The 20094-nt window shown below is 37.1% G+C and overlaps 1 protein-coding gene across 5 annotated transcripts in view; it reads right to left on the reverse strand.

Moving 5' to 3' along the window:
* The window catches only part of LOC142337894 (uncharacterized), a 164393-nt gene that overhangs the window by 109108 nt on the left and 35191 nt on the right, over window positions 1-20094 (reverse strand). For 4 of the 5 annotated variants that reach the window (XM_075387516.1, XM_075387515.1, XM_075387514.1 and 1 more), the window contains exon 6: window positions 8738-9235. In XM_075387516.1, the coding sequence (XP_075243631.1) occupies window positions 8738-9235 (498 nt within the window). Of the gene's footprint in view, window positions 1-8737; window positions 9236-19551; window positions 19706-20094 lie in introns of those variants that run through there. The other variant, XM_075387518.1, reaches the window with a different exon arrangement.

Below are 20094 nucleotides of genomic sequence, written 5' to 3' on the forward strand. Positions count from 1 at the left end.
TGTTTATTATTCTCCATGAATAGCTTATGGTTTCAACGGTTGATGCACCGCGTTCTTTTTAAATTCAATTTTTTTGTTTCGTTTTTGTTTTTGCAGTCGTCCAAAATATTACGACAAGTCTCAATAACGACAGGTCTCAATTGCTTCCTATGACGCATGAATTTGCCTTCTTAAAGAGCCGAAATGATACGAAGCGTTTTCACTATGAAATTAGTTGTTTTCAAAAAGAAGTATTTTCGAACTTTGTCCTTTTTGCTCTTTGTCGGCCTGTCACCGATTCGCATTGTTGAGAGGTCTTGTCTTATCCTAGATTATCTAAGGTTGATTTGTTTAGTCAGGTTTTATCTGATTCCTTTTTTATTTTGTTATTAAGTGTTTTTGAAATATACTAATCGAGTTTTAGTCGTAATTAATGTTTGCTATTATTTGTTTGTGCGTCTGTTTTTTCCAGTACTCTCATTGATGGAAAGTCTCATCGGCGCTCTAATCCATAATTATTTCACTTACTTTTTTGAAAAATATGTTAATTTGTGAACTTTTTCTTTCTGTTCCTCATTTGGTAGACAACTAAATCAAAACTTGGATGGGCTTAGTCGGAACACCATATGCGAACGCACATTACCGAGCCTCCTTGTTCAAATTAGTTTAAAATTTCATTAACAGTGGTGTGATTATATTTTTAATGTGATAACGTGATATGTAAGTTTTGAGGAGTTATGACATTTTACCCAATACCATAATACTCAATTAAGTCTGTTTGATCATCGCGTTTTATAGTCGGATAACAAATTAGCGGTTGCTATTACAAGAATTTCAGCATACCTAACCGGATAATTTAGTTTCATGATCACGCAATGTTTTAATATGCGATTACAACAGTTGCATAACATCCGCCACTTTTCGAGTGACTTTTACGCCCTTGAATTTCGACTTTTTGCGTTTCGCGTGATCTAAAATTCTCAATCACAATTTCAAGCAGCTGAATTCAATTGACTGCAATTTAATACTAAAAGTCAAATGAAAAGTGCGTCGAAACTGGTGCCATTTTTCACTTCAAATCTTAATAGTGGTGTATGTTAACCTCTAATGTGGTTATTTGAAGCCCACTATTGATGTTCTTAGTCCTATTTAGACTCCCCCTCCCTCCTCCCCCCAGACTGAAGCAGGCTGCAATTGATTAGAGCTCCCACTAGTCGTTCGAGAGCAATCCTTCCGACGTTCAGTCGGTTATGTTCGGTTTGTTTTTGTTGGTTGAAATATTGATTATTTGGCCTATTTGCAATAAGTCTCTTTCGTCGTGTACATTTCCACTTTATTGTTTTTGTTCTAGAATTTTCTTTTCGCTCTCAAGAGTCCCTTAGGGTGACATCCTTTTTAAGGATTGACATCCTGCGGTTTGCGTAATCTAAAATGCCATCTCATTCACAATATTAGCCATCTGAGATCAATTGGGCAATTTACTATTACAAGTCAAATGAACACTCCGAGTCAGATGAAATCTACTATAAGTCGATGGAATTATTTTCTCCATTTTCGCATTCGCAACCCCGACACCCAAGCATTGATTCACCGCCAGTCGTTCAGCAATTCCTCCGATGTTATTCGGGCATGTTAATTTTCTAAAAATTTGTTGATTGCTATTCGACGAATAACAGACTTTACTCATAAAGAGCAGAAAATATTTGAATCTCATGTGTCTTAAGTTTCGCTCTGATCAATTAGTGGCATTGAATGTGCAAACTTTTCATTTTTAATCGAGATCCTAAAGGCTGGGAAGTGGAAACTAAATTGCATGTAATGTGATATATCACTGTTATAAATATAATGACTGCTTCATAGAGTTTAATGAATTTCAACAGTTGTCGCTGAAGTATGACATAATCTGCGGAACTTCTTATTTGTTTGTATTCTCGCTCTATATCCGCCTAAATAAGTTATCATATAATCTAAAGCTTTCCTCATTATTTGAGGCCGGTTTTTATGACATCAGTTAGTTGTTATGGTTTTTTCGATACTATTTTTGTGACATTTTATAAAGGGTTAATATCGGGGGGAAATGATAGTTGGATGAAATCACAGGGGGTTAGAAAAATGGCGGTGAAAAAGCGGGTTACTGGTTGCTATATATAAAGCTCTGATTAATTGCTTCTATGTTACGCAAGTAAAAACTTGTTTTCTTTCGTGCTCTTTTGTACAAAATATACAATAGGTTGCATGCAGTACGGCAAAAGTTCTCCTTAAAATTTAAATTTGGGAGGGTTTGGAGCAACAAAATTCACTGATGCGTGATTAGGTCGTGGTAATTTTACGGTAGTGTGCTTGTGTATTGTACAAGTTTTGGGACTTTAACTAGGTGTTCATTTTTGGAACTGCATTGTGTAAGAATACCATGTGAAAATTGGTGGCAGTTGGTTGATTTTTGTGTGACACGTTTTTTCCTGTTGTTTGAAACTCTTGTCAATTATATGGAGGCAGGCCATTGTAAAATGCAACCCCGTGTATTGATTGAGGTACAATATTTGCTCCCTTTTTTGTACGCTACTTGCTTGCATTGTACGTTAGTGCTCTAATAATTAATTACGTGTCATGACTATTTATACTTGGCGAATAACGGTAGGGATTGAAATAACCGTTGTTTGAATTTCATATTGAGATAAATTGGCTGTCGCAGCTTGCCCAATTTTGTTCGATTTGATCGAATTTTGTCTATCTATCTATCGCCCATTTTGATGAAAGCGTGCCTGAGGATATTAAAACGGTTGTGCGTTTGAAGACAGAAATCAGTGAACCAAATTTGATGGATATTTTGGCAGTAGTGGTTGAGGTTAGAGAGGCGGGAGGGGGGGAGGTGGATTGTGAAATGAAACAAGACAAGACGGGACAGACCGGTCAGTAACTGAAAATTACAATTCTATGCTGCAGATCGATTCAAGTTGAAACAGTGACTGGTAAAGCAGTGGTTCGTCGCAATGTACAAAGGATCGTACGCCCTTTTAAACCGATTTTAATCGCCGCTTGTAAGGGACTGGAAGAGCGAATTAAGGGATTGTTTCTCTTATCCCCTTCATTTCACCTTACACACAGGAGAGAAATAGAGAGAGAGAGAGAGAGAGCGAGGAAAAAAGAGTGGGGATTTATAGTATTGACCATACATTTGCACCTCAAGGAAATCTGCCGCCTTTGGAAAAATCCATTTTTGTATTTATACTCTCTTACATCATTTGTATGCCAGGCGCACCACCGCCCCGGGCTCATCCATTCCCCATTTTCCAAGGTCACTCTAAACCAGTCCCCCCTTCCCCACCACAGCCACCACCCACAAGTAACAATATAGCCTCCCGTGTGTGAATTTTCACAGCCTCGCTCCAACCCTACTCCTCTCTCCTTGATTCGTTCATTCCTTCATGATATTACCCGCTACCCTCCAAAAACCCACTTTTAATCGACTCAATAGTTACCCTGAAATTGGTGATTTGTCTGTTTGTGAAAAGCGTGTAGTGGCAGAAAGCAGTTTATTAAGTTACAAGTTGTAACCAAATTTCAGACTTCAAGGCGCCCTCTCAGGTAAAAGTTTTCCAACATTCTATAGTCAATTTTCTCTTGAACTTAAACTTGTCTGCTCTTAAAGGGACCTGAATGTTGTTTGTTTATGCTGTTTTTATCCTTTATTTACATAACTATCCAATGTAATCATCTCCATTAGGGAAATGTACACGCTTTGATTTGGAGGAAATCATTATAATTTTAAATAATGATTTTCGTAGTACTTATTTTAACTGTATTGGCACATTTTTAAAAAAAATGCAACTCTGTTCTGCAAATTACAGCAAAGGTTTAATTTCGAATTTGTTTGTTTTGATGTTTTGGTCTTTTTGTTAAGATGGGCACCTTGAATAATTGGTAGCCTATAACTGCTGTAGAACGCGTACTAATTATTTGCTCTCAAACGAAGTTTGTAGCAATTATATTAGACATGTGGTCTCTTTTTTATGCAATTTTTCACTTGACCGATTTTTTATCTGACCCATTTTGTTTTTGTCCTCAAAAAAGGGATAAAGAGGTAGCTCCCAGAGGGCTTTAAGTTCTCGTAGTCTTTCAGCTCGAGGGTCCTGAAACCTTTGGAGACGTATACTCATGGTAAGATCGCTACAGAGTTTGACCCCCCCCTCCCACATCAGCCCTCTCAGTTGCCCCCCCCCCCAATCCCCAAAACTGCACATCGTTCAGGCCTTAAGGTCGTGGCCCCATGCAGTCAGAGACCCCTACCCCATCAATTCACCCCAACCCTCTCCCCCCGCTGCGCTCACCTCACGCCCCTTCAACTAAGCTAAAGCTAGCCTCACTAAGCCGTCGTTAGCTAATGACGAAGCCAGCCGGTCGTTTGAGAACAATTCGCTCGAAAGTAGTCGGTTACGTTTAAATAAATACTAATTAACCCCCTTTTGAAAGCAGTCTAAAATTTTAAAAACAAGGCCAGAAAACTCATGAACGGTCTTGTAAAATTTGACTCAGACTGCTCATTCAATCAGCCAACTGCTCATTAAACTAACTACACTAATTATTTTCTCAAACCAATAAAATTGAAAGAAAACACGGAGATTTTCTATCGAAAAGCAAAGCAGAATCTGTCGACATTTTCACGAAATCCGACTCTCATAGACATATATGCTCAAGAGGCTATTTGATATATTTCAACAAAACAAATATAACAAAAAACGACCCAATAGCGACAAAACGAGGCAACCAATGTTGAACATAGTTATTTTTGAATGCTCTCTTCAATGGTGCGTCGTGCAATCAAAATTTCTCCATATCTCAATCATGACCTCTCAAGAATTTCAGGGACTCCTTTTGATAACAGAACTAGTAGAGTAATGCAGACCAATGAAATGAGACATTTTTCTGAAGAACAGAATTATTTGGCAGAAAACTTCAGGAATAGACCGGAAAGTAGCAAACAATTGAACGCTTCATCAAAACTAAGAAATATTCTTGCTCGAGCTGAAAAACTCGACGTAGAGGGAGAAAAATGCCAAAATACCAAGCTATAAAGTAATAAATAGCTCTCAATTGTACTATTAAATGCTTAATGTGATCAAGACTGCTCACAATTGAACAACAACGTGTTAAATTGTGAGAATACCTACTTTAGTGTGAAATTTTTAGAGTTAGATGGATCTCCAAATTATTCCTAGTTTTTTTCTCGAACCTTTTTACACCCTCTTAGCTTGCGAGTATTTACAAAACAGTAGTAAAGTTTCTTCCGTGTGCTCCACTGTTTCCCACGCAAATTTTCCCTGATATTTCCGACGGTTGTAGAAATATATTACTTCGAAAAATTACAACATTTTAAATGCACTTTATTAACTCAATTTCGTGTCAACACCATTTGGTGGCGCCACTATTGAACGGGAGCAAGAGCCATCAGACAGCAAGAAATAACTTTTGAAACTGAAAAAACTTGGCATTTGTCAAACCCCAAAAATGGCAAACAGAAAATTTTACAAGTTGGGACTCCAATGTTGTCCACCCTCCCATTTTCTGAAGGGAAAACCTGGGAAACCAACGGTCTTAGCACCTGGTTAGGGTAATCTGTAAGCTATCCATCGACCCCACGAGCGCTTTGGCATCAGACCCACAATTGTCGCTAATACCACTTAATTGGCGCAAAAGTGTTATTTTTCATATATTTCTAATTTTTAGCTAAATTTCCTTATGTTTATTTTATGAACTCTTGGTTTTTTTTACTTATATCAGATGCTATATTTTCAAGGCATACAGCGCTACGTAATAACTATTCGTGCTTGTATCAACAAAAGCAAATATTGCAGTAACTGGACATTTACAGTGTAAATTTTGACCTAAGTCACTTTTCTTGATTTACAAATCGGGAACGAGTTATGATGTTATTGATGATATTTACCTTACTGTTTACTTTAACCTGTTTATTTGGGCAGTGAAATTGTATCGTATTTGGAACCATTAGACACTGTTACCACGAGCAGATTGCTCTCAGAATAGACTATGAATTGATTTTTCATCAACTTTCGTCTTTTATGCGGAAGGTTTGCTAGATTTTAAGATCTCACAATTTTTATGTTAGTTGAGCTTTCTTGACGAGAAGTTAGTAACAGTACTAGCAATTGTTTGAAGCCTTATAAATTTCAACACGAGATTGAATATAGTTTATCACTAAGGGTATTCTTGACTTCATCAAATCAATTCCGAAGTTAGTCGTTTAGTCCGTTAGTCATTAATACAACCGAGCGACTAATAGTTCTGACGAGATTGTTAGTCAATGGGAATCCAGAGAAGAACCAGGCCGGCCTAGAGCTCGAGAACCAAGCTGTGATATTTCGATACCGCTGAGATTCTTGAGCAGTCACAACATTTGGTCCGCCGATCCGCAGAACAACTACAGTGACGCAAACAGCAACAATTCCTCAATTAACAGTAACGATGGCTAGCAAAAATCCCAGTAGACACTGGAAAACAGTTGATTGGAAGTCCAGTGGTCAACTCAAGACGTTAGAGAAAGAGCAAGCTGACCTACTCAAGTTATTCTCCAGACACAAGTTATTCACCTAGCTAGAAGGCTAACTGACAAAACAAAACAATGACAACCAAAAATGCTTTTTGATGACTCTTCAAGACGTACGACAGTTTAAAGGACAACAGATAGCAACAGAGATTACTATTAAAAACAAAGTTAATGAAAAGTTCGATCACGACCCCATGCGTATGATAGAACAGAAGAGTAAAGTTTTGCGAGGGGTAGTTGACAAAGTACCATTCTTTCGAAATATTGAAATGTTCCGCGTAACGTTTAACCGGGGAGCCGGTATTAATGTTACAGATTATTACTGTTATTTTGTTGCCAAAGCTCATTTCAAATTCAAACGTTTCAGCAAAACACTACTCTCTCCTAAATGAGTATATTAACTCAGCATTCATTGGTATCACAATTTCCTGAAAAATTGAAAAAGCATAACTTCAGCAAGACTTCATCCAATTTTTTACCACATTTTAAATTTTTGGCTCATGTAACCTCTATGCCTACTGCCACAAAAAAAACAAAAATGTATTTGGCCTAGTTTGCAAAAACATAGAACAAAATTTTGGAAATTTATCATAAAGACAAACCAATTAACGTCGGACAGCTTGCTCTCCGAGGCAATTTAATTCAGCGGCTGGCGCAGCCCAGGTTTTTCATAGGAGAAAATGATTCCAACCAAGCTGGAGTGAGAATCTGACCTCCAATCTGTGAGACTGCAGAACTAACCTTTCAGCTATCAGATCCGTGTGCCAGCTTTTCTCGAAAGTAATCTTCCGGAACTCCGTTCGAGAGCAGTTAAAATAGTCGGAATTAGCAAAAATTTTGGTAATATAGGAAGTCTAATTTGCTAAATACATGAAAGTCGAAATTTGTGTATACGGTGAAGAGCATACCTAGAGTCTTGCAAGTCAAAAGGGCCTTACCTGTTTCCCAGCACAAAAATCTAAAGGGTCGGACAGAAAAATGGTCCAGCAAAAAATTGGATCAAAAGACTCAAAGGCTAATATATTTGCTACTAACTTTGTTTGGGAGCAAAAAAAACAAAACGACTACCGTCCGATGAATTCCTCTCGAAAGACAGGCGGGGGCAATATAATCAAGGGATGTAGCTTCGAAATTTTTGACTGCAAAAACTCGGACCTGATAGGGGTTCGAACCCGTGACTCCAGTACAGCAGTCTGACATCCTAACAACTAAGCTACTAGGGCTTTGATTCTCAACAAACTAGCAACAAACAATGAGAGCAACTGCGATCACTCACAAATGGAAAACTAAAATGTGACAAAGTCACTCAAAAAGAAAAAAAAATGTTCTAGAACAAGCGCAAAAACGGTCAAGCATAAAGTTTAAAAACAGACCAACGTTTACAAAAATTAATTCAAACTTCGTTCGAGAGCAAGTAATCAAAATAGACAAACTTAAACCGACTGAAGTCGGACGAATTGCTTTCAGTTCTGACGAGGAGGGGATTCCAACCCATGACATCTCGGTTAAAATTCCATGAGTTTAACCACGATGCTACACGGGGAGTCTACTGTCTTCGCTCACAATCGGATTTATTTTAGCAACAAACTTAAGTTATGAATGCAAACAATTGAAATCACTCATTAAGTTTAACAAATCAAGCGTGAAAAAGTTAATTTAAAAAATCAAGCGTGAGAATTGAAATCCAAAGAATATTGTAGAAAAATTTCAGAATGTTCTAGAACAAAAGTGCAAAAGCGTCGAGCAAAAATTTTGCATAAAAAAAGAAACAGACGTTTACAATATTTTCTTCAAACCTCTAGCTGGATAATACCAATGCACCCGACGTTAGTGCTCTCCAACGACCAGCGATCTGTTGGCCGCGGCGGGGGGGGGGGGGGTTGAAGGGTCAAGTGTTGAGGTGTACGGTTGGGAGGGCTGGATGAGAGAGGGGTCCAAATCGTGGAGGAGCGAGGGCGGACTAGGATTGTGCTGGGGGCGGGGTGATGGGGTGTGGTGACTAAGGTTGGTCAAACTTTAAGATTAAGAACCACCATTCACGCCATGAAATTGTCTCATCAAAATAAATCTGGCGAATCGCTAGAAGTCTAGTAAGCCGAAAGGCTCTGAAAGAAAAATAGCTGTTATCAATGGCAGAAACTTTCATCACTGCTCCAGCTAAACTTTTTCTCTTCGTTGTTGTTTTTCTCAACTTACGGATGCAAATAGCAATGCTGGAAATCGACAGCTGGCCATCATTCGGTTCTTCCAGGGGTCTATTGCACGTTGTACAGCACGGCACCAAATCGGATGATCCCATTGGTCCGCTACCCTGTCCGCTCCTAGGACCTCCCGTCGCGTCAAATGCAAATTCGAATGCCGATCCCACGTCGTTTGAGTCCACTAGATGCCATTTGTGAGCTTTCCTCTTTTTGGACCTTCCGAAGGTTCGACTGAAGCTGAAACTCTTGTGCTGTTTAGCACTGCTGTCATCGGCCAATGGCAGGTGACTTAATGAAGTAGCACTGGATAATTTTCTTCCCGGTTTAATAAGCCGGTCCAAAAAGGAGGCGGAGGGTGCATTTTGGTGCTGGATTGAGGTATGATATGGTAGTGAATTGCGATAATGTTGGTTGATGCTGCTTTGGTATGTATTGGAATTGCGCAATATGCTGGCTGTTGGAGACTTGGATATGTCTTTGTTTGATTCTAAGTCTGAAATAACAAATACTTGATACAAAAAGCTCAAAAACTATTTGATAAGCGGATCATAATTTCCTTTATGACTATTTAAGAGTAAAAAAAACAAATCAAGCATTTCAAAGCAAAAAAACTATGGCTCCACCTTCAAAAATATACATTTGAAGTCAGTAATTAGACTAGACAGAGCTTCTATTCGCATTTAAGAACAAAAAAAATCAATTGAGGTAGAAGATTACTCTCCAAAATAATAGCTTCGTATCAGCGAATCAACAGAAAAGGTTTAGCGTAAAAAGTACGACACTAATAAACGATAAAATTCTCGGATTTCTTTATTGAACCTTGTATTATTGAACCTAGAAGGAACACCAATAACGTTCTCTGAGCAAGTCGGAAAATGTGAGATCGAGAAAGCAAAGCTTCAGCAAATGAGCGACCTTCTGTTTGAAAGTAATACCGAAATCAAGAACCAAATAAAATGACATGCTGCATTTTTCTAAGTGAACGGAATTTAGTATCCACTTTGTTGCGCAGCGTATAAAGATTATTACCAACACGTCATAGGTAGATAGCTGAAAAACAACGACTCGAAAACAGAGGACAGTTTAAGAACACAGAACTTTTACAATAAAAATAAAAACTCGATAAAATTTATGAATATAGATTTCACTGATGGGAAAAACTGATGTGAATGGCTAAAATTCAAAAGAAAACATACCCGGCAGATTGCCGGAACATAGCCGACGTTGATTCCAATAAGCATGATTGGGATTGAACGAATAGAATATATTGAAAAAAAAAGATTTTTGTACAAAAATATTTTTTAAGTCCGATTTATTTTGATGGCATTTCGTAGTTGAACATACTTCTGTTTCTTAGAGAGAGGCTACAGGGGCTACTATCAACACCAATAAGCATTAGAGGTGGTAACTAAGACTTATAGGAACGACGTTCAAATAGCGGGCATCTAAAATTGGGCTTTATGGGTTTATCCCGTTTCTATTTCTGACTTCAATTTTTCATACCGACTCTGTTCATTTTGAATTGCTTTGCTTAGCAACTGATGTTCAAAATCACTTTTAGCAGAATGAGAGAAGACAGAAACTAGCCTAGAGAAGTCAAAAAGATTTCACGCAAAATGTCGAAAAAGCGGCAAAATGGTAAAGCGAAAAAAAGTTTGACGAAGTAAAAAAACATAGCAGGACAAGTCCTGACGTACAATTCAAAGAATTTTCATTGACTAAACAGAAAACTAGACCGAGAACAGACTATAAATGGATTGGGAAAACCATTTACAAAAAAACAAAAAAATCCGATCCAAAAAATCGAAAAAACGGTAAAAATCAGAGTGAAATTGCCGCATGTGAACAAAAAACCACTACCGAAAAACCGAAATTTTGTTCAAACACCGTTTTCGCACTCTACTTTAAAATCAGAGCGAAAAAAATTCACGCCGCAAAACCACTTGCTTTTTCGCTCCATTTCCTGTTTCGGCGTGATCAAAATCACCACTCCAATTTGACTTCAAAAATCATGAAAATGTGTGAACAGATCTTAAAAAAAAAGACAGCGCCCCAATACAATTCAAATTCTTTGAATTGTAAAAAAATACGAGCGCAATAATAGCCGGCTGAGAAGATGAGGGCGGCTATTAAAAAGAATATATAATTTAAGTTCGGTTTTTAGACCAAGTTGTAAACTTTAAAATTTGGTCTCCTTAGTTAAAGTTTAGCCCTCCAAAACAGCAAGAATATGTAATGCAAAATGGAACCATTTCACAACTGAACACCGCTAACACATCGCCAGAAAATAGCTTTGATAGCTTCGTAGAACTGTGGTCTCAAATTACCAAGAAACAAATAAGAGAGAAGAAAAAATTCAAATCTCTTCTAATAATTGAGGTGTCATAATTTGATTTCGATTTTAGCTGCTCTTAAATCTTCGATTTAAGCAATTTATCTGAATTTGACAAAGACTCCCTGAATTAAAGGATGCAAAACTAATTGAGACACCTCACTTTTTTGAGAATAAAGCAACTCATGTGCGATCAAAAATATATTCACACGAATGAATCCAAAAAATCGCTCCAATAAGAGTGAAAAATGCACACAACTAAGTCGAAAATGTATGAAGTACTGAACAAAAGCAAGATTTGAAGTAAAGAGGTGACATTACAGGTCGTAACAAAAATCTTGACGACGAAATAACAGACAAAGCTACAAAAGTCCTCAAATACAATTAAGGAATTGAAATAACTGATGAACTGAACATCAAAATTTTTCACAATTTGGCAAAAATGAAAGTAACAACAAACACGTATTTATACACTTGAATCTTGAACCACAGCATACATTACAACTTCAGAAATCATTAAAAAAACTAAGCAATTCAATCGAATGAAAAAGGACAAAAAAACATATGGAAGTGAAGATTTAAAAATTTACTAAAACTTTTCAAACATAACCGACTAACGTCACGCGAATTGCTCTCACGACTAATGACCGGTTGGCCTCAGCTGGTGCTTAGAGATGCTAGCATTAGGGATTTTATTAGGTGAGGGGTGAGCGAAGTGGGTTATCGGGGGAATGCGTGTGGGGTTTGTGATGCAATGGACGAGGGGGGGGGGGGGGGGGGGGGGGGTCTAAATCGCTGGTCAGGGGGAGGAGGGTGGACGGAGGAGTGATGGTGGTGGACTTGGAGCTTGGGGGTCAAACTCTTACCCCATCATACCAATAATTTAGGTCACCCAAACAGTTTTGAAGAGATTCTCTTAGAGATTAGTTGCAAGGAGAGATCGTTCGACCTGTTTTACTCCCAATTAATTTATGATTCTTAATGAAACTTCTTTGGAAGCAAACAAATAATGCACGCAACCATTAGCTATCTACTGAACACTTGATTCAGACTAACATAGCCGGCAGATTGCCGGAATAGCTGCGAAAGAATAGACCTGCGTGCCATATAATAGAGATAGAAACAGATACAGATCTAAACTGAAAAAAATCGACGCCGCTCAAAAAACTAGGCTAAAAACATTCAGCGATAAATTAAAAAAGCTTGTTAAAATTCATTCCACAGAAGCCTCTTATTAGGGAACTTTATTGCACATATGAGTTCCTTTGACCTTAAACAAATTCAAATTAAACTTAAGTTTTAAAGGGCAAAAGTCATTTTATTGAGTGATGTAAGTCACGTATGATCAAAATCTAATCACGCAAATAACCTAAAAACTTTCGCTAAAGCGAGTGAGAACTGACGTCACGCGCGCAAATTCCGTTAGTGAGAGGAAGAAGTTATTCAGAAACTTTGACTGAATGTAAAATGAAAAAAGAGCGTCAGACGACGAAACAAAAAAACCATGAGCACCGCAATATAGCTACGCTCAGCTTACAGCTTCGCAGCTATAAAAATATGCCTCATAAGCAACCACTGACACATATCAATAAGCAAACTAAGTTGTAAAAAAATAAATACATACCGATCAACCTAAAAGAGACCTGTAAAGCATAAGGCTCTAAGAGGGCTACCCAGCTACTTAATCCCCTCTGAGCATCATTGTTTATCTCGTCTTTGACGGAGAGAAGGTAAAAGAATTAGACAAAAACTTCGTTAACAAAAAAAATTGCATAAAGAAAGACTACAGGACTAACATAACTGCCACAAATTTTGTTTGAGAGCAATTAAAGGTAGCGAAAAAAATCTAATTCATAAAATTAACATGACAAATCGTAATTGCTTTTCGAAATTCTCCACTTGACTTCAAAACAAAATGCTCAATACAGCGTCCGATCCAGTGTCCTTCAGTCACAACACAAAAAGCTGATAGATAATATAGTACAACAACTTGAAAAACATGAAACACATGAAAAACCAAAACTCAAAAGCCTATTTTACTGAAAAAACCAAAATCCTTCTTTAATGAAAAACAACTTGAAAGCCGCGAAGTCGAGAAAAATAATTTCAAGACTGTGATATTTTGATATTTTTTTCCAAATTACCAAAAAACCAACTCATGTCAGAAAAATCGCTCTCCATAGACAGGTTGGGCTATTTTTTAACTCAGAGTGGGCTGTAGTCCAGAGTATTTTGAATGGGTGCAAAAACTTCCAACCAAGGACAAATTTGAACCAACCGACCTCCGGTGTTAAAGACTCCAGCATTGAAAAAAGTATTAAGCTTTCCAAAAATAATTGTGCGGAAAACGTTCAAAATAATTGAGAAATATGAGCTGAACAAAAAATGAGTTTCACTGGACAAAACAGGAAGTCATGCAAGAAAAATAGTTTAAGGTTCATTCTAGCAAAATTCAATAGAAAAATTAATTTCCAAAGAGAAAATTCTAATTGAAATTCAAAATCTCAAGCGTAACTAAAAACACTGATAAAAACAACTCACTATAACGATATGTTTCAGTGACTATACTGATTTGCATAATTTCAATTCAAAAGAAAACAGTCAAAAAAGTGCCGCCCATTGTCCTCCACTCAATTGCAAAAAACATAGCCGGCAAATAGCCACCGTTAACGCGCCTGACGCACATCGGAATTGAAATAGAAAAAGAAAACAAAGCTGGCAGATTGCCAGAAAATAGCCGCACTAGCTTCATAGATCTGCAGTCTCAAAAAAGTAAAAAAGACAGACCAAAAAAATTTGTCTTTTTATTGAAGGCTGATATGTTACATTTTGATTAAAAATCTGTATAAGTTTTAGTCGGCTCTATAAGCTGGTCTCAAATAACCTTCATTTAGAGTGACACACACCCATTTGAACTTATTTCTTTGAATTAAAGTAAATGAAAGTCAATTTCAAAGTGAGGAAGTCATTTTTGAGAGTGAGGTAAGTCAAGTGTGACCAAAAATTTAATCACGCGAATAACCTAAAAACTTTCGCTAAAGCGAGTGAGAACTGACGTCACGCGCGCAAATTCCGTTAGTGAGAGGAAGAAGTCATTCAGAAAATTTGACTGAATGTAAAATGAAAAAAGAGCGTCAGACGACGAAACAAAAAAAACCAAGAGCACCGCAATATAGCTACGCTCAGCTTACAGCTTCGCAGCTACAAAAATATGCCTCATTAGCAACCACTGACACCTATCAATAAGCAAACTAAGTTGTAAAAAAAATAAATACATACCGATCAACCTAAAAGAGACCTGTAAAGCATAAGGCTCTAAGAGGGCTACCCAGCTACTTAATCCCCTCTGAGCATCATTGTTTATCTCGTCTTTGACGAAGAGAAGGTAAAAGAATTAGACAAAAACTTCGTTAACAAAAAAAATTGCATAAAGAGAGACTACAGGACTAACATAACTGCTACAAATTTTATTTGAGAGCAATTAAAGGTAGCGAAAAAAAATCTAATTCATAAAATTAACATGACAAATTGTAATTGCTTTTCGAAATTCTCCACTTGACTTCAAAACAAAATGCTCAATACAGCGTCCGATCCAGTGTCCTTCAGTCACAACACAAAAAGCTGATAGATAATATAGTACAACAACTTGAAAAACATGAAACACATGAAAAACCAAAATTCAAAAGCCTATTTTACTGAAAAAACCAAAATCCTTCTTTAATGAAAAACAACTTGAAAGCCGCGAAGTCGAGAAAAATAATTTCAAGACTGTGATATTTTGATATTTTTTTCCAAATTACCAAAAAACCAACTCATGTCAGAAAAATCGCTCTCCATAGACAGGTTGGGCTATTTTTTAACTCAGAGTGGGCTGTAGTCCAGAGTATTTTGAATGGGTGCAAAAACTTCCAACCAAGGACAAATTTGAACCAACCGACCTCCGGTGTTAAAGACTCCAGCATTGAAAAAAGTATTAAGCTTTCCAAAAAAAATTGTGCGGAAAACGTTCAAAATAATTGAGAAATATGACCTGAACAAAAAATGAGTTTCACTGGACAAAACAGGAAGTCATGCAAGAAAATTAGTTTAAGGTTCATTCTAGCAAAATTCAATAGAAAAATTAATTTCCAAAGAGAAAATTCTAATTGAATTTCAAAATCTCACGCGTAACTAAAAGCACTGATAAAAACAACTCACTATAACGATATGTTTCAGTTACTAAACTGATTTGCATAATTTCAATTCAAAAAGAAAACAGTCAAAAAAGTGCCGCCCATTGTCCTCCACTCAATTGCAAAAAAAACATAGCCGGCAAATAGCCACCGTTAACGCGCCTGACGCACATCGGAATTGAAATAGAAAAAGAAAACATAGCTGGCAGATTGCCAGAAAATAGCCGCACTAGCTTCGTAGATCTGCAGTCTCAAAAAAGTAAAAAAGACAGACCAAAAATATTCGTCTTTTTATTGAAGGCTGATATGTTACATTTTGATTTAAAATCTGTATGAGTTTTAGTCGGCTCTATAAGCTGGTCTCAAATAACCTTCATTTAGAGTGACACACACCCATTTGACCTTATTTCTTTGAATTAAAGTAAATGAAAGTCAATTTCAAAGTGAGGAAGTCATTTTTCAGAGTGAGGTAAGTCAAGTGTGACCAAAAATTTAATCACGCGAATGATCAAAAAAACTCGCTCCACTAAGAGCGAAAAATGACGTCACATACTTATTTCAGTTAAAATTGCATGAACGAATGAACAAAAAGCAGATTTGAAGTGGTTGTTACGTCATATGGTCGTAACAGAAATCGCGACACGAAAAAAAACCAAGAGAAGGCCAATAATAGCCCCAGCTATCGCGGTGCGGCTATTAAAAAGAAGAGATAGAGCTACGTTTCAAAAAGTGTTCAAATCCGGTGTGCATTTTCAGTTATATTCTAAAAATATACTCTATTCAGCTTCTAAACTGAAAGCTATTAAGCGTAATACATGTCACCTAGCAATTGCTCTACGGGACTTTGACAACCTAATGCACTATGACTTAATGACCGCGCTTTATCACGTTTCTTTTGATTTTGCTCTTTTGACATTGGCCGTATTCACTATGTTGCGTAATTCAATGTATGAAAAAACTTAAAATCCATTCAATTGAAACAGTAAGGGAGGTAAGTCACGAGTCAAACGTGATAAATGCGACTTATGTTCAACGAAAAACGTGATCAAAAGGTAAAGCGAATTAAAAAACATAGCAGGACAAGTCCTGACGTACAATTCAAAAAAATTTCATTGACTAAACAGAAAACTAGACCAAGAGCGGACTATGAATGGATTGGGAAAACCATTTAAAAAAATCCGATCCACAAAATCGAAAAAACTGTAAAAATCAAAGTGAAATTGCCGCCTGTGAACAAAAAAACCAGAAGCGAGAAAGCGAATTGTTGTTCAAACACCGTTTTCTCACTACTTTAAATTTAGAGCGAAAAAATTTCACGCCGCAAAACCATTCGCTTTTTCGCTCCGCTTCCTGTTTCGGCGTGACCAAAATCACTACTCCAATTTGACTTCAAAAATCATGAAAATGTGTGAACAGATCTTAAAGAAAAACATAGCCGGAAGAATTCCGGAAACGACTCGAAGTGGAAATCCATTTAAACGCCGTCCAAATACTCATCAGACAAAACGTGCCTCCACTAATGTAGGTTTATCTTGAAACAAAACCAGAAAACAAAAAAGTAAAAACAATAAAATCAAATCTTAAAATATGATTACAAAAAAAATCTGAAAAAATTTTGTTATAACTTGAGATCCCGAAAGAACTATCTCTGCCAAAATTATTTCATTAAAACACCTAGTACTTAGTAAAGCCGTTTATGTGAATATTTTAAAAATACTCGAGTCCAAATTCTGAAAAAAAATCTTAAAAACTTGCAATAAAAAACTGAAAGTTAAAAAATTTTTTAATATTACCATAGCATATAAATCCATAGAAAATTAACTTTCATCAAATAGGGTATCCAGATGCTTGCAAAATAATAGGCAAGTCATAACAGGCTATGAAACTTGTCTAAAAAACCGAAAAACTGCAAAAATTAAGAAGAATAGTTCCAATTTTTGCCATTTTTTTGTCATTTTTCTCAAAAAAGTGATTCATATCTACAAAACTGTAACCAATCGTTATCTAAAGTTTGTTCAAGTAGAAGGAGTCTTTCCAATACCCAAACGGAGCTAGTAAAACAAAACACTCGTCAAAATACGCAAACTAAGCCCGAAAATCAGCAAAATACATGAAAATACTCCAAATTAGCACTAAACTCAAATTAACAACTTTAAACTTTCAATTCCTATCAAAACAAGCCTCAAAATAATACAATATCATAACCAAACCTCATAACCATCGTAAGTTGCAAACAAACTGCTTTTAAAAGCCGCACGTGAACAAAAAATTTCGCTAGCTTAGAGAAAAATTTTTCAAACATCAATTTCTCGCTCTCTCAAAAACAGCGGTATAAACAAAAACCACTCTCTTTTCGCTTCGCTCTTTACTTTTGTTCAGCACCAAAATCACTCCAAATTTCTTCACGCGTTTCATTTCCTGCTTCAAAAATCCAATAAAATTGATTAAAAAAAGGACTTCTCCAATACTCCTCTTCGAGTCGTAAAAAGACAGCGCCCCAATACAATTCAAATTCTTTGAATAGTAAAAAGGTGAGCACCTATTTAATAGCGGTTGAGAGGCTGACGTCGGCTAATAAAAACCGACTACCGTCTGAGAAATTGCTCTCAAACAATAGAGGAGGAGTCGAAATTGGCTGCATCTAGCTGAACCATAAGGAGGTTAGCACCAGAGAGCTCAGATAAATAACGCTTAAAAGTGGGCGGTCGCAGGTCACCCTTTAGACGATACATTTCTGCCTTTTCAAGCGTTCCTCAGCAGATCCGTTGATTCGTATACTTAGAGAGCCGCTTACAGACTAAATGACCTGGGGCTTTACCAATTTATCCCACCGAAGATCCCGACAGTCAACCTAAACCACCCAAGCGAGCGAATTATTGTAAGATTTATGCACACAAACAAAGACAGACATGCTGACCATAACTACCTTGGGGAGCAATTAAACATCTCCTGTATGAATAAATCTGAATGATAGAAAAAATTTGAAACATAACCGTCGGAAGAATTACTCTCGAACGAATAGTGGGAGCTCTAATCAATTGCAACGTGCTTCAGTCGGGCTAAATGGGACTAAGAAAATCACAAGGATGCTTCAAATTACCTCTTTAGAGGTTAATATATTCCACTACAAAGATTTAAAGTGAAAAAAATGACACCAGTTTCGACGCACTAATCATTTGACTTTTAGTATTAAATTGCCGCCAATTGAGTTCAGCTGCTTGAAATTGCGATTGAGAGAGAATTTTAAATCACAAAAAATAAGCTCAAGGGCGTAAAGTCACTCGAAAAGTTAAAAAACGGTAAAGGGTAAATTTTGCATTAAAAAAGACACGTTCAAAATAACTGCTTCTCTTCGAGAGCAATTAAAAACATTAAGAAGAGGCCAGAGCCAACGATCGGATTAATTTCTTGATTCACAAAAACAATATCTCTTTCCGAAGGCTTCAGGCTTCAACTACTCAAGCAGACGCCTGCCACAGAAACCAATGATGCACTATAATCTTTGAGAACTCGAGGGGGTCAAACTTTAAACATTAAGAACCGCCCTTTACACCATAAAAATTCTTCCTGAAAACAGTTTTGTTGAATCGCATACTTAGAGACTAGTAAGAAGGCTTACGGCTCTAAGAGAGCTACTCAGTCCCTCAATGTCGTGAGGGCTTTACCTGTTTATCCCAGTTTTGAGGACGAAAAATTATAAGAGTCAAACGAAAAATCGGTAAAGCAAAAATTTGCATTAGAAAAGACCACAGGACTAATATAATTGCTACAAACTTTGTTTGAGAGTAATTACAAAATTGCGAGCTAAAAATTCCGATAGCATGTATTGAATGTTTTTCGACTGTGAAAGCGGTATGGTCAAAAAATTGACAACTAGCTAAACCAAGCTTTCAATTTTTATTTCTTTGAAATAGTTTTGTTGTGGGTAATTTTGTCCATACATGGCGTCACTTGCCTTTAAATTGAACCCGCTTCCACGCTCCCTGTTCCCCCATCGAAAGCCAAACTAACCGGTAAAAACAAAAAATTGCTTTCTTCATATTGGTCCTTACTGAATTAGTAATGCTATATATCGCAGCAAAATTGCAGTAATTTGAATCTTTGAAATTTAATTTTTAAAAATATTTGGATATTTTCCGTTTGTGCCCCCCCACCCCAGCTGGTGCCCCCAGTGGGTGCATATTATTCGCAACCCCCAAACGCAGCCCGTGCCAGATTTTCACATAAGGGGGAGGGTGCATAACGAACGTACTGGGGGGGGGCATAAACGGAAAGGATCTAAACTTTCAGTGATCTCACTCTTACCATCTGATTTGGAAGCTGCATGTTGGGGTTCCAGAGTAGGCAAGATAGGCGTGCGGTATAAACAAAAACCACTCTTTTCGCTCCGCTCTTTACTTTTGTTCAGCACCAAAATCACTCCAAATTTCTTCACGCGTTTCATTTCCTGCTTCAAAAATCACTCCAATAAAATTGATTAAAAAAAGGACTTCTCCAATACTCCTCTTCGAGTCGCTAAAAAGACAGCGCCCCAATACAATTCAAATTCTTTGAATTGTAAAAAGGTGAGCACCTATTTAATAGCGGTTGAGAGGCTGACGTCGGCTAATAAAAACCGACTACCGTCTGAGAAATTGCTCTCAAACAATAGAGGAGGAGTCGAAATTGGCTGCATCTAGCTGAACCATAAGGAGTTTAGCACCAGAGAGCTCAGATAAATAACGCTTAAAAGTGGGCGGTCGCAGGTCACCCTTTAGACGATACATTTCTGCCTTTTCAAGCGTTCCTCAGCAGATCCGTTGATTCGTATACTTAGAGAGCCGCTTACAGACTAAATGACCTGGGGCT

The sequence above is a fragment of the Convolutriloba macropyga genome, chromosome 4 (assembly GCF_964194025.1).
Source record: "Convolutriloba macropyga chromosome 4, txConMacr16.3, whole genome shotgun sequence".
NCBI classification, from domain to species: domain Eukaryota; kingdom Metazoa; phylum Xenacoelomorpha; order Acoela; family Convolutidae; genus Convolutriloba; species Convolutriloba macropyga.